Genomic DNA, 15,899 nt, shown 5'->3' on the forward strand with positions numbered 1-15,899 from the left:
AAAAAAACAAAAAAACAAACAGGAATACGCCAAAAACCTAAATTCGAAAAATTAATTCTCTGAAGTAACAAAATGAAAACTGGTTTTATTGTTCCAAATATTGATTTTAACTTATCATTTCCATTTAGAATTATTTGGAACTTTTTTTTCCAATAAGTATAAAGTATGTGAAGCTTTTAATTTAGTTTAAGCAATTGAAAGAGTTGTCACCTATAAACAAACAATAATTAACTGATTTTATTTATATATTTCTACCTATGTACCCAACAACCTTAAAACATATTTGAACGATATGATGGCAATAAATTCGATTGTATCAACAAAGTATGATGAAGGAAGGACAGTAATGAATGAGTCATCATAAATAAAAAGATGCAGAAAGTAAGTTTAACCGGAATGGAATATAACATTTTAGAAGTGATGTTCTACAATATACAATATATTATGTAATAATCTGAACTCAAATCCAGTTCAGAAAAACTGAATAATAATTCTGTACTACATTATATATATATATATATATATATATTCTAAATTACACCTTACAAACAATAATCAATAAAGATTACACACTACTTTATTTTCTTGCACATAATTAAAGCAGGAAAAGAGCAACTGAAGTGCAATTTTCGAAACATCTGACGACTGTGATTAATCTATCTGACTGTCACAATTGCACCATTTTAAAAAAGAATATAAATGCATTGAGGTAACTGTTTCTTATCATTCAATTTCATAAATCATATAACAATGTTGAGGTTATGAAGCAAAAAGAAATTCAGATCAATGATTGCATATTGCGTACTAAGCACTGCAAAAAAAAAAAATGTTTTTCTTTATTCATTACATTACACACACTGCCAACATCAATTAAGGTTTGACAAAAAAAAAAACAATCGATGATTAGCAATTCATTATCACTTTCTTTTTGCTTTCTTTAGTTCGCATATTTCCTTCTCTAGGAACATTTGAGAATTTTCAGAATTACCTCCCTGAATTTTGGGACATCTTTGTGGCAGATGACAACAATCGCACAGTGAACAGTGCTTGTATGTGCTTTTGACACATCGATCACATCTACTACAGTGCTTACAAGTGTTGGCCTATAAATAACAATGAAAGAAAGAGTGAGTGTAGATTATATTGAAAGAGATCAATTTTTTCTACACATTATGCTATTAGAAATTTGACACTCATAAATTTTAAAGTAAATAAAAAATAGATTACTTCGGAAGGACAAGTTTCGCAAAAATTGCAGTGAAGAGTGGTTTTTACGACAAACTTCTTACATTTATCACAAAATCTGAAATTCTAACAAACATTTCAGTTAAGAAATTAAATCGTACTTATCCAAATAAAAAATTTATATTTTTTGCATAAAAGAAAAAAAACTTTCGAGAAGCAAGTGAGCAGAAAATACTCAAAAAATTAGAACCAACACTGACCTGTAATCAGGAAGTTTTGAGAAGTCAAATTCATTCAGCGGAAGATCAGTAAATATACGAACGATAGACTTTTCTGGTCGTTTATATTTCGAATGATTTCTATAGCAAATCTGGAAGAAGTTTTTTTTAAGATCAAGACATCGGTCTCAAAAATTGGGATTAATTCAACTTACGAGATTATGAGAACTTTTTCTACAATGTCATTCTGGTGTCTTAATCATCATTATGAGAACAAAGTAAGACTTTTGCGGGTTATGAAGGAATAAAAAATGAAATAATATCTCCAATATCTTCAACTACATCAGCCCTAATACTTTCAACTATATTAGTTTTCATTAGAAGATAGTTGATGTGTTAAGAAAACATGGAACATATGAAACATATAAACACTCAAATTCCTGATTCAAGGATTTTATTTTTTGTCAAAGCAATTCGTGATGTTCGAATACCAATAATGTTCGATTCACGAAATAATGAAGGATAACTAACTCTGTAATCTAACATATGGAAATCGTTGCAGTTTAGAAAGCGTTTTCCAGTGAAAATTGGAAGGATGATGATATTCTTGCACCAGTTATCACTGAAATGTAGAAATTAAAAGTAAAAGTACCGACTGAAAAAAATAAAACTACTCATCTTTTCTTTATTTTTTAAAGCTTACTTCAATCTGCCAATGCTGGATGTGAAGAACTGCTCTCGAAGCTTCTTTATTGAATTGGTCAAAGCTTCGATGAAAACACCGAAAGGAGGATCGCAAACTATCACTAAACGATGGATAGATCCAAAGAATGTAATAAGTTTTCGGATACTCACTGGGTCATAAAAGTGATTTGTCAGCATGCTGTATACTGCAAAATGACTGGATCGCAAAAATGGCACCTAAAAAACTTTTCTTTATTAGAAAAAGCCACTATACGTCAACTACGATTCTTTGTCACCACAACAAATTTGTAAACATTAAAAGTAACAAAAGCTTAAAAACAAAAACAATATGGTTTTGTGAAATTTTTTTCGGATTAATTCTTGTTATAACACTTATGAAAAGTGATTCAGATTTCAATTTTGTTAAAAACCTGCGGCGATACGACGAATCCTGATTTCAAAAAAGCATTCTTTCTTCCAAAAGCTCCCATAACATCAGTGAAGCATTGGCATAAATAAGGAATTTACAGGCTTTAAGGGAAAAGAGGTTTTGGTGAAAAATCTCACAAATCGAGCATCGATGTCCAATAAAAATGATTTTATTTTCCATCGAAGCAATTTGTCACTTTGAAAATATTCGAATACTGTTGGTGTTCCGATGCACAATACTCCATCACAACCGGATTTTTCAATAGCATTTACTATTACTGCCAAAGATTCCTCCGTGAACCAATATTGCTGTAAAAAGATTTCTAACAATTATTTTTTCATCCACTTAAATTATGGATTCCATTTTTAACATTTATCGACTGAACGACCTATCCCTTTCTACGCATAAGAGATATATTACGACAGCATATTAGAATATAGATTGGACGCTAACAGCAGTAAGTAATGTCACCCATTATTTATAACTATGACTTTCATTAGACTTGGAATAATCGATGATGCTGTGGAATACGATAACAATAAACACTAATACAAACGAAAAAAAAAGACCTACAAATTTGATTCAGCCAAAAATAAAGCCAGAAGTATGCTTACGCTTTCAGAATCATTTTGCATATGCGCGGAAAACAACTGTGATGGCCTTCTCAAAGAAGGGATTCCAAGTGGTCCTTTCATCGGATGAATATGTGGCAATGAAAACACATCATTGCAAGTTATGCAGTAATAAATTTTCTCATCTTCTGCTCTCAATAAATTCACTCTGAAAACTAATAAAAATGCATCAGTCATTAATGATGTATCAAAATGCATCAATTGACAAATTTTAATTTGAGAAAGCCTCAAATCTTTTTGGGTCGCGTGAAAAAAAAACCACAAATGCGGTAATTTTCAATAAAAATTCAACGGCAAAAAAAGTATTTTCAAATGAAACTTCACTTTTTTCGTATAGTAGCGTAATTGAACGATGTTGTAGCAACATTCAAATTGTCGGAATTACTGAGCAAATTACTTGGAAGAGTTTTGTAACTTATATTCAACCGAAATGAACAACGTTTTTTAGATCGATAAACGGCACAGGCAAAAAATTTTTCTGTTGTGTGCCCGGTTTTGCGTTCGAACAACAAACAAGGTCCTGAAATAACGTGAATGACAAAGTGTTTTGAAATTATACTTCAATTTGGAACACTCTTAATTAAATTAGGAAGGTCGCATAAAAAAAATAAACAAACAACTGCCTGATAAATAATTCATAAAATTTGAGAATTTTTTGGTACTACGAAACATTTTCTATCATATGTAACACATGTGACATCCACGTGTAACATTTAATGTGCAACCATTATAAAAGTATACATCAAGTAATTTCAGAAAGCAGTAAAACAATTTATTTGCATATCTGTCAAATAAATTAGATTACAAACAAGTAAATTACTTTTTAGTCGTTATTTTACTCGCTTAGAAGTTAAAAGAGAGAAAATGAAACTTAGAAGAAAACCATGAGAGCAGGTAGGTAATTGATAGTCAACCGGATCCAAAAGTCGGAAACCCTGTCGTTTCCTTAGCGACCATTCCGACTTATTTTCCACACGTGTTTTCTTTTTCTTCTTTTTCATCCTAAAAAAAAATCTACTTCCAAATTTTCAAAAAGATTTATAAAATCTAGATTATTATTGTAACTATTGTTGTACGTTGAATAATTAATTAAATACCTTTTTGCCTCGTTCCATTTCTCATTTCAGACTTTATTCTATCAAAGAGTAGAAAAAAAAGGAAAAAAAACATGGTGTAAAAATGAAATATTAATTAAATACTAACAGTAATAACAATTGCAATTAACAATTGCAATTAACATATTAAAATGTATAAATATTTACAAGAAATGGAGTAAAATGTGAAACATATCAAATGAAATTTCACAAATTCAGTTTTCATCCTCAAAATAATAAGTACTCAAACATTCAAATACTCAAATTTCATATGATAATGAAATCCTAGCAAATAACGAATTCAAATAGCAGGCAATTAAATAGGAAATGGAATACATCAAATTCGAATTCTTCATTTTAAATTCCAATTTTGAATAATAAATAGTGGTGTCATAATTTGAAATAATCACTAATCCACTCGTAATTCCTCACTCAAAAATAACAAAAAATTCAAATGGTAATGGTCTAAGACAACTGTTTTGCAATAGGAGAGATAGGAAATAGAATGGAAATAAGGAGAGCTTAGGATTGTTAAAACTTTTTATAGAGTGTACTATTTTGAGAGAAAATGAAGAAAGATATGAAATGTGAAATGATGTACTTAAAAACGTATTTGTTAGACGTAGAATAGTTTAAGTGATACGGATAATCAGGTCAATGAAATGGTCAACGTGTAGTTTGTCACGTGCGTGAGAAGTTAATGATTAGTAGGAAGCACAATACCGTATTAATTAATACCATAATTGATTTCTTGAACATGCTAAATTGCAAGTTTCAATCAAATTTTGTAATTTGTAACTGAAATTGCTCCTCAATATTGGAATTTAGTTCGTACTACAATTGATTTTCTTCTTCAAACATATTAAGTTAGTATAAATTGCCATAGTTGTATTAATTAGTACAACTATCTGTATGTTGTTTCTTTAGAGTTCAAATTAATAATTGTCTAATGTCTTGAATATAATCGATAAGTTTAAAAAAAGGTTTCCATAAAAATCCAACATTTTATTTTCAATTTTTATTATTTATTTTTATTTAAAATTTTATTTTTATTTTCAACTATGCTTTAATAAAATAAAGAAAATGTATTTATCTATATGTACATTCAGATGTATTAGATAATTATATTTAATTGAGGATTGAAAAAATCTGCTAATAACTTACTTGTGCACTTAACTTTTGATGACGAAGATAGAAAACGAGATGAGAAGATCATAGTTCTGTGAATATGACAAAGATTGGGAGGAATTGTAAAAGATAATGAGAAAAAGCAGGAAGAATGAGAGAGATGCACAGTTTAAAGTGTCTAATTATCGGAGTTCCAGTTGAACTAATTGATTAACAGTTGAATTAGAGGTTTTTATAATATAAAAAGGATTTCGGGGTGAATCGATTGAGACGAATTTGGTAATTATTATTGCATGTTGAGTAACTAATTAATTATCTCTTCATCTCGTCCTGTTCCGTTTCATTTCACACTTGAGATAAGTCCATCAAAGGGTCGAAAAAAAAAGGAAAAGAGAAAAATAAAGAGGAATAAGGGGAAGAAAAAAAAGAAATAAAGGGAAATAATTAAACAGCATTTTCTGCGAAATTTTTTAAAGTTTTGCAAAATTTAATTTGTTTTCAGAAAAATAAATGTAATATGGATGTAGATGCAATCGAAAAAGAAGCACATGCAGCAGCATTGGTGCAGGTTGCGCAAATGTTCCAAAGGCCAGATCAGCTGGAAAAACTGGACACATTTAAAAAAAGAGCTGATAGAAAAAAGGTAATTCTCACTGACTTTGCTGTCTTTGTTTTCGAATTGAACAAATTTTGGCACCAAATGGAATTGTTCATTCTACTTGTAAAATAAGATTAGACATTTTCGATTCGTGGAACCACTGCTTATTAAAGGGGTAATTATCAGTGCACGCCGAAAAATTAGTTATCCTTCTGTATTGTTCTCTCTTCTCATTGCAGATTTAACTGTATTAAAACGTAGAATAATGGGAACTTTAAGCAGTGATAGAAAGAGCTCTCTATGAGCGTTCTGTGGGCGATTCGTCTTTTCACTTTCTTTTTCAGGAGGAACTTTTTCATAACTTGGAACAGTCATCATTCCTTTTATTAGCAGTTAGATTGATAAAAAGGGAAAGGAAAGAAATTGAAATGGATGGTGTTTCAGACTGCTGTAGAAGCAATGCTTCGAACCGGCGTACAGTCTCAGCTAGAAGGCATACGAACAGCTATTGGGCATTTATCTACAACTGTTGAAGATATCAAAGAAGTTGAAACAAGGTAAAGAATATTCAGAACATTAGCAGTTGCTTCAGCTTTCAACAATTTCTACTGTGAAGTGTTAGGTTACATTTCGGGGAAAAAGGAACTTCAGTATTAAAAGTGAGCGATAATCTTCTCGTATGTTTGTTGCTGTTTAAGATTAGTCACCTTTCTTAAATTTCTCATGCCATATTGAGTTCCGCGATTTTTTTTTTAAGTTGAAACTGCATTATTTGATTTTTATTGCTTCGATTGAGCGCTTAATTGATATACTTGTTTATAAATTTGTTTACAACTTGAAATTAACTTGTTTATTAACTTATTTATAACTTGAAATATTGTGTTGTAGAATGCATACTAGTCCTAATGTTGGTATCATACTGTGGCAATCAGCTAAGTAATGTTAGCTTGAAAAAGAAGACATATATATATGCAAGAAAAGCTGTTATGTTTGAATTCCGTATTATTTTTTCAGTTTGATTTTATTTTAGTCTCTATTCTACTCATGCATTTCTGTCAAAACTTCTTTCGTGTTTATAGTTTGCAGGAAATTTACACAACATTGCTGGCATTTCCTAAGTTGAAGCAGAAAATGGCAAAATTACGAGAAGCAAACATTAAAAATAGCCAGTATGCAACAGCAATAGGACATTTACAGCATATTTACGAAATTAATGAAACAATCGAGAAAACGCGAGAGTATGTTCAAGATGGAAAACTGCTTCTAGCGCATAAAAAGTTAGTACATTAATCAAATGCGTTCCCCTTCACTTTTCAAGACTAGCTGATATATTTAACATAGGCGGTAAAGTTCCTTATTAGAGTTTATACATATATACATATATATATATATATATATAGTGAGTTTGTCGTGTACTTTTACCTTTAATTTTCATTTTTTTCATTTTCTCATTAATGCAGTTAGGTTATTATTCAGCAGCATGGTCGAAAACAAAGATTGTAACATTTTTTTTCTTTTTTTTTTTTACAGCATCATGGAAATGGAGCACGCCCGTGATGATCTGATGTACGAAGTGCATAAGTTGCAACAAAGCACTGTTAACTACGAGAAAAATGCATGTTTTTACTCTGAGAGTTCTTATTTGCGATTATGGGAACTTGCCTCTATTGCCTTTATTCTCCAAATGTGGTATGAAAAACATCGGTTATAGTTTAATTGAAGGACTTTAAAAGAGGAAAGAGTTTCTTTTTACTTATGATAAGGAAAGTCTGGAATGTATATCTCTATCTGTTTGAAATTTATATTTGTCTTTCCAAAAACTGTTGGGAGGAGAAAGAAGAAAAGGCTAGCCTTTTTCAGTTGCTGAAGACGTATTTTTCGGATCTTGACAAAGTTATCCAGGAACTTGCGAAACAGTTGTGGTACATCTGTTCTCGTTGCCTAGAAGCAGTACGTGGTGCTGAACAGGGCCCGATGCAATTAGTTACTGCCCTTCGCATTATTGAACGTGAAGAGAGGTATTTGTAAACATTTACATCTATTTTTAACTTAAATTTTTATTTGAATTTAATTGTTTTCAACAGGTTCATTCAGCTGGAGTATATCTGTTGTTGATAGTGATTATATAACCAATCTTCGACTTTGCGAAATAAGCTCACAGTTTCATTTGCTTAATGCATCGTTGTTAGTCATAGTAATGATTTCTAGTGTAAGTTATTTATTTTTGTTGATTACGTTATCATTGGTTTGCATTATTTTATCTTTAAACTGATTTTAGGATCGATCAATACTACATTGATCGGCAGTCATCTACCAATGACTTTATGCCACCTGGTAGACCCCGTAAATGGCGTCAGAAATGTCTGGAAGTAATTGCTAGCACAGTGAAGCAACGAATCGAAGGTAATCAATTGGAAGACCGATCGCTTAACAAACAGTGGCTTGCTAGGTAATTTTGTTTCTTTTTTAAAACCAAAATTTACCCGGGAGTGAGGAGTGAGTAACACTTGGCATTTTCTGTTTGATTAATGAGAAGTTATGCTATTCCAAGTTTTAACCATTATATTGTTAGCTTTCAAATGCCAAATCATTTTATTCTTTTATTATCCCACATCGCACAATTTAATCTTCTTTTTTGATTCTGGCCTCTTAGACGTTATAGTTCTGTAGTGTTTTAGGCGTATAAGATAATCGTTTTATTTATAAAATCATACTTTCAGATATTTGGAAGTTTGTCGTCTCGTACTAGTGGATGATTTAATGGTAGCGAAAAGTGCAGCCTCGCCATGTTTTCCGCCATCCTACGGAATATATGATCGTTTTGTAGCTATGTATCATAATCTCTTATCGGGACGTGTTCGTTTTTTTTTTGTATTCGATACTGTCCTTCGTCGATCTTTTTATCCTCTGGATCTCAGTTGTCTTATTTCTGCCTTATCCAGTTAATATTTTTTATTTTGTATTATTATCAAAAACGAAAAATATGGGAGAAGTATTGACTTGGTTAAAAGAAAAGGGTTGAAGCTAAATCAAAAAAATTTGTTTTCTTTATTTTCAGCTTCGTGAAATCGCCTCAGACAAATTGGAAAAAAATGAGCTTGTGCAGCTTCTTAGTTGGGTTAATTCTTATGGGTGAGTTTCAGTGTGTCTTTATATCTTTTATGAATCTTAATGCAGGTTCACAGTAGTGGATTTTTTTTTAGCAGTGATCAAATTTTGGGAAATCCGCGATTGCAAATCAATACAGCTGCACTGCTGGCTGATCATCCTCTTTTGCCGAAGTCTACTGTTACTGAACTTTGTGATAGGTCAGCTGTTTGAAATTTCGATCACTTTAAAACATGAAATGAAATTTCATTCTCTTTACTGATCTTTTCTATTGATTACTGGGACAAGAACAAAGTTTTTTTTATAATCTTCCTTTAAATTGTTGATTTCGCTAACACTTCAACAACTCTAGCGCAAAGTCTATTGGATTAAAAACTAATCGGATTCAGTGATGGCATTATTTATTCAGATTCATTGAAATAACACGGCGAGATATGCATGAATGGTTGGAAAGAACTTTGATGCAAGAAAAAGATGTTAGTTTTTCACAAACTTATGGTAATGATATTTATGTGACCATTATACTTGATGAGCTAAATTTCTGCTTATCCTTGAATTTCAGAAATATTCGTTTTCTATCAAATAAGGAAATGGCGCATTTATTTTAACGTAATATTTCTGTTTTAGGATTGGTATAAAGATGTACATCCAGAAGAGGAAAGATTAGGATATTTTTATACTCAATTGCCAAGCATTCTTTTTGGAATGATTGAGGATACGGTCCGTTCCTTTTTTTTTCAATTTATGTATTCTACCTTGTTTTGCTTTAGAATTTTGCTAGTTAATTTCTCTTCAGATATCACTAACGAAAGAAGTTTCCCATGATATCATACCAAATGTTGTGGAAGTTAGTGTTGATGAATTCCGTAATTTTGCAAACAAATATAAAGGTACAATTTTTACTGCGACACTCTACATGCGAAATTATTTTGTTCATCCATGCGAAACCCATTTTGTGAAACTTTTGTTCATCCGAAACTATTTTGTTCATCCATGCTTTTAAAACCATCATAAATCATGCTTATAGCATAGTCGTGCGAAAATTTTTTGATGAAACAAAAGTGTTTCCAGATGCTGCTGCAGCTTATAAAACAAAACATTTCGAAAATCGCAGTTATTTCAAGGAATTCACTGCTACAGTGGTAAATTTCAAAATTAAACCAAAAATGTTGTATACTTTTAGAATTACTCTTACACAATTACTGTTTTAGAATTCTTTTTTTTAATGCAGAGAAATTGCATCGGGTGATTTTTCTTTTTTTTTTTGGGGGGGGGGGGGGACTTTTCACTTTCAAAGTTTATTAAGATGTGATAATGAGATATCATTGATTTACAAAAATTTCCAGTTTATAGATTGCGGTGGCCAATAATTTGGACATATGCACAGAATCGACGGAAAAATTAAAGCAACATATCAGACTAACAATGGAAGCAGATGTTTTATCATCTAATCTATCGAATGCTGACACCTCTGGCTCAGCACAGTCCAAGAGAAGTTCATCCATAATGGCAGTTTCGAGGCAAGCACTACTTGATAAAATTGATCAACTAAAGAAACGTTGGAATATTGGAATGCAGTCGGCGTGAGTCTTTTAATTTCTTTTACGATGTAACATCTCTTGAAATAATTAGGCAGTATTAAAAGATGCTTCTTTGTTAAATTTCCTTTTCATCTTGATCATTACAGTCATCGAAAACCTCTCAAATTCATAGCTTCCTCTTACACTTCTTTATCTCTGTCAGATCAAAGTTAAAAGTGTTTTTAGTGTTGGCACTTTGCTTGATGAAGTCAACGAAGACATCGCTCCACATCTCGCTGAAATTTTAACAAAGAAATGGTATCTTGTTTATTTCGTCCCACGAACCGCTTAGTCATTGGACAGAAAAGGCCTTTTGTTAGTGGCATGGCGCTATTTTGAACTTATTCATGTACTAAGGTCTTGAAGAAATTCCACATGCTATGCCATCCCCCCTGAGGAACTTGCTGTTAAATTTATCCGTTACTTGAGTCGCATCATTGCAGTTGAAGGATACTTTTCATACTTGCTTGCAGCTGTATACGATCTTTCACATTTTGGCATTACTTTAACCGTTTTAGTCGTATAACAAGTGTGTGATTAAGGCGTAAAATAGTTCGACATTGTAAAAGGACCACATTTTTATGGATCAAATCGTTTTCAGATATATGAATTAAGATATAAGATATTTGATGATATAAAAAAAAAAAACATTGAAATATTGGGTTAGAGAATCAACAGAATACCGATCTGATAAAGTAAGTGTTGAAGAACAAAAAAAACTTTCATCTGGTACCACAAGCGTCATAAACGTCATAAACGCTCAAATAAATGAATCATTTCTGCTTGCTTTGTTAATCTAATTCATCTAATTGAAATTACTCTCTTTCAATGTTCGAAATTTAAGGCTTGGTGGTTCATCAGCTTTAGAGACGATCTGTATGACAGTCGCGGATTACTACAGTGATCACAAACATCTTCGACCACATATTCGATGCGCTTTGCTAATGGAAATACAATACAAAATTGTTGGTGAATACATGATTGGTATTGACAACAGGTGAAACTTTTTTGTGGACGCTTTTGTAAGTTAAAACAAACCGACTGCTCAAAAGTCAAAGTTGCTTGATTTAGAAAGTTTTTTGAATTAGAAATAAAATATTATAAATATTTAATGATTCTGTTGTCGCATCATGAATGCAATTTTTTGATTTTTTAGGCGATTATCACTTACAAATTACGATGATCGCTATGGAGCATCTACATTATTGAGACGTGATGGCGAACGAATAGCGCAACTTTTTTCAAAATTGTTGAATGATGTTGACGTAACGGTGTGTCGTAATTTCCTTTCTCTTACAAGATATTTTGATCTTTGGTGAAACTATCAATGATGTTGTATGCTGCCGTTTAAAATATTTTGGCTTAAGTCGTTTAACGAGGAATGCGATCTTTGGCTGAAAAGAGGTTAAGAAAGTAAACTAAAATAAGGTTAGCGCAACAGTCATTTTACCTTTCCATAAAATTTATTTAGAATCTGATTTAAATTATTCACCTTGCAATTAAAATGTCATTTATTGCAGTTTACCGATTTAACAGTAGTTCTCACAGCTATGTCAGACGTGCTCAGTCTGCGGGATAAAAGTTTGTTGGCTTTGGAGACAACAACACTGGTTCGCAAATTTCCGGATATACATGTGGAACTTCTCAGCGCCCTAATACAAACTCGTGAAGATATGGGACGTGCGGAAGCGAAGTAAAATTTTTTGCTTTCGATTATTCAAATTCGCAATTCTTGAAACAACGATTTTATAAATGGATCTTCCAATTTATTAATTAGTGTAGTGATTATAATGAGTACATACATTTACAGTAGGCAGAAGTAAAATTGCTGATGCTAGTTAGTTATCTCACTTTGCTGGGTGAGCAGTATATCCTTCCGTTTCGATTAATTATTTTTATTCGTTATTTTTATCATTTTTCTAATGATTTCAATTTCAATAGAATTACAACTTTTTTTGGACTTCGCACAGAACTATACTTATGATTGCCGAATTTGTAATATGCCGAAATATGTAGATTTCGCAAATTTTCACAAAAAATGATTTCTCTGAGGATTTTCTGATTTTCCTACCATAGTTTACAATCAACCATTTGTAGGTAAAGATGAAACACGATTGTTAATTTTGATAAATAACGTATAATATTTGCGGAAAATAACGGTTTTTCCTTCCTTTTCTTTTTTTTTTCGAGTATAGCACTTGAAAACATTTTATTGCTAAAAATATGTAATCTAACTTTTATCTGAGAAAGACGATCCAGGCAATTGAACTTGCCACTACTGACTTGTGGTTTCCACTTACATGACAGGGAACTTTTTAATTCAAATAGACGACCGGAGTTGATTGTTCCTTGTTAACCCCATTGTTTCAATGCATAATTTTCTTAATTTACTACAGTGATTTTTTTTTTTTTTCTACAGAGCATTGGCAGAAGATACAATTGGACATGTGAAACATCATCCAAAAGGAGATGCCGTATTCGCTAAATTGTTCCAGACTTGCAAAACAGGATCAAAAAGAATATTTCGCTTAGAGGATACAATGGAGCACATGTTTGTCAAGTTAATATAATTTATTGCTATTAAATACCAGATACAGGTCATTGTCTCTCTGAATGATGATAATAATAATAAAGTTTGCATTGAAGATCCTATATCCATTCATATAGATTTTAATAGATCTATTGAAATTCTATGGTATTCTAGTGTTGACGAATCGAAAAGAATCCTGAATCCTCAGTAATTCAGAATAAATGGTTTAGTTTATAAGCAGGAACGGTTCAAATCCGAATTTAGTAAAATTAGCAATTTAATTATAAACCGGTGTAAAAATGAATTTTAAAAAGGAGCACTTAAGGATTTCGATTTCCGGGTGCGTTAAACCATGCAGTGAAATTGATACTGTGCATGTGATATTGAAAGTTTCAAATTCCTGCGACTTATACATGTTTTAACTTCGGACAAAGCCTCGAGAGAATTTTGTTAACTTTGCTTTATTAACTTCCAAACATCATTTTGCCATTTCAAGGATAAAAAAAAAGAATGTAAAATATCGGCCAACGAAAATTCTGATAACTCCAGAGAAATTAGTACCAGAAAATAAAATTTTTACAGACATATAAAAATTAATGCTTAAAATTTGATTACAAAAAGGAAAAAGAATGATATAACTACAGATAAATTTAAAGAGATAGTATATGCCTGCGGAAAGACATTTGGACTTGTTGGAGTAATCCGGTTATTGCAAAAGTAAGTAAGAGTTGTACATATAACAAAGGGATTTCAGGAGGGGATGTTCTTTGAAAAATTTGACTTGTGATGATGTTTCCATCTCTCTCAAGTCTCATTATTTTTCGCGAATCTCGGGGAACTCTTTAAAAGTTGTTCTAATAACCGGCTATACTTCAACGCCTCCATGGCAGTGTGGCTGAGCAATTTTTTTTTCTTTTTTTTTTATTTTTATAACAGTCCTTATCTTTAACAAGAAAAACTTCATCTTATCATCTAGAAAATGGTTTCATTTGCAACAAAGATTCCAATTTCTGGGGTATTTCTTGAAAATATTGAATTTTTTTCTGCATGAAAATATCTCAGTTTAATTTCTAATATATCAGGACTGCAATTATCTTATTCAAAGAAAAGAAAATGTTGGCTACAATTAAAAAAAAAAAATTGACAGGTTAATTTTTGGGCTTATCCGAGTGATCTAATATATAGTTCAGGAGCAATGACGAGTATAGGTTAAAGGTCAGCAAAAATTTATTTTTTACCAAAATTTGTTAAGGCATGCTTAAATGTAATCTTTCATCCAGTTATCAGTATAGCAAAGATGGAATTTAGGTTTCGAAAAATTAAGGGTAGCAAAGATAAAGTTGATTAACGGGATAGTTAGATGGGATCATTAAACTATACAAAACACCGGGAGAACATCCTTAAAGAAAGCATTCTCTCGGAATTGCTCCAAATCACTCGGTATTTAATCACTCGGAATTGCTCCAAATCACTCGGTGCTTAATCACTCGGAATTTTTCCACCACTTGGATTTTTGCAATTTTTTCGCTATTTGATCCATATGAATTCCATCACTTTTTTTTTTGCAACAAAATTTTCATTTTGTTTTCTGAAATTAATAAAGTTTATTTTCACCAAGAAATTATCATGATAAATGTATAAATTACTTTCAGTATTGCTTCAATTATTTGAAGTTTAATCAAAGTTCGAAAGTACTATTCTAAGAAATTAAACTGTTTTCTTTTTTCATCTCCCAACAAACTTTAATTTATACTCAAGTACTTATGAAATTATGAAATTTGTATATGTCAGAAAGGTTGCCTAATTAAATCATTTACTATCAAATTAAACCAATCAACACTAGCTAACATGTAATCAATTAATATCAAAAATTATATTGAACTTCCAATCACTATATTTTACGATTTAAATAAATGAGTTTCATAAAAGTATTTAATAATAATATTATGAATAAAAAAAAAGAATTAATTTTAAATTTTTACAAAAATTGAAATGGGAAAATTACCGCTCTTTTTCATAATGCAAAATCATTAAATATAGTGGCATATTTTGTTATCGAAGTATGGAATAGTTAGGGGAAGAATATCGATGGCCAATAATAACATATAATTTGATAGTAATTTTTCCACTTGGCAATGACAAATTAATGAATATCCATTATAAAGCATTCAATTTGTGCTATTTTTACCGACAAGTTCAAGAAATTGATCAAACAATTCTGCAAATTTTTTCCAACTTTATTAATTTAATTACTTTTTAATATTAATCGATATTTCAATACATTCCCAGCAACAATTGAAAATTTCATGAAATAAATTTTAGAAAAAAATCATAAAATAAATATGCAAAAAATAGAATAAATGTATTTATTTAAAAAAAAGAAAAATTTAAAGTGAAAAGACTTCAACTTGAATAATTGTTTCGAAATTAATACAAATGTTTTAATTTTAATATTAATAATGCTTGCATTACGATGCAACAAATAATAGCAATGTAATAAAATTTAAATTATTTTCGATAAATTTATTGTTTGAAGAAAAATTTAACTTACTGGTTAAGCATAAGTTTTATTAAAATATGCAAATATTACATATAATCTTTTTCTAATTTAATTATACTATTATCATTCATATTTGCTATGAACAATTGCGCAATAATATTTGTATTCATATCAAATATTTTGATGAAAAAAAAAGCAAAAAAAGGAAATAA

The 15,899-nt window shown here is 30.7% G+C and overlaps 2 protein-coding genes across 2 annotated transcripts; one reads left to right on the top strand and one right to left on the bottom strand.

Annotated features, from left to right (window-relative positions):
• Positions 1-718: 718 nt before the first annotated feature.
• On the bottom strand, positions 719-4,157 carry LOAG_05587 (hypothetical protein). Its single transcript, XM_020446906.1, has 9 exons — positions 4,033-4,157; positions 3,474-3,669; positions 3,132-3,297; positions 2,655-2,825; positions 2,107-2,324; positions 1,935-2,025; positions 1,446-1,555; positions 1,228-1,303; positions 719-1,103 (listed from the first exon to the last, which is right to left on the bottom strand). The coding sequence occupies exons 1-9, from the start codon at positions 4,148-4,150 to the stop codon at positions 918-920; spliced, it is 1,332 nt and encodes a 443-aa protein (XP_020302806.1). The 5' UTR covers positions 4,151-4,157; the 3' UTR covers positions 719-917.
• Positions 4,158-5,867: 1,710 nt separating this feature from the next.
• Positions 5,868-13,227, top strand: LOAG_05588 (proable exocyst complex component Sec6; the record flags this gene model as incomplete). Its single annotated transcript, XM_003141125.2, has 19 exons — positions 5,868-6,014; positions 6,414-6,526; positions 7,049-7,246; positions 7,500-7,584; positions 7,830-7,987; positions 8,248-8,418; positions 8,690-8,825; positions 9,028-9,101; positions 9,173-9,277; positions 9,487-9,553; positions 9,705-9,797; positions 9,874-9,967; positions 10,149-10,219; positions 10,431-10,660; positions 10,844-10,915; positions 11,502-11,654; positions 11,814-11,928; positions 12,178-12,350; positions 13,077-13,227. The coding sequence occupies exons 1-19, from the start codon at positions 5,889-5,891 to the stop codon at positions 13,225-13,227; spliced, it is 2,385 nt and encodes a 794-aa protein (XP_003141173.1). The 5' UTR covers positions 5,868-5,888.
• Positions 13,228-15,899: the final 2,672 nt, after the last annotated feature.

This window comes from Loa loa, assembly GCF_000183805.2.
Source record: "Loa loa unplaced genomic scaffold supercont3.120, whole genome shotgun sequence".
Classification (NCBI taxonomy): domain Eukaryota; kingdom Metazoa; phylum Nematoda; class Chromadorea; order Rhabditida; family Onchocercidae; genus Loa; species Loa loa.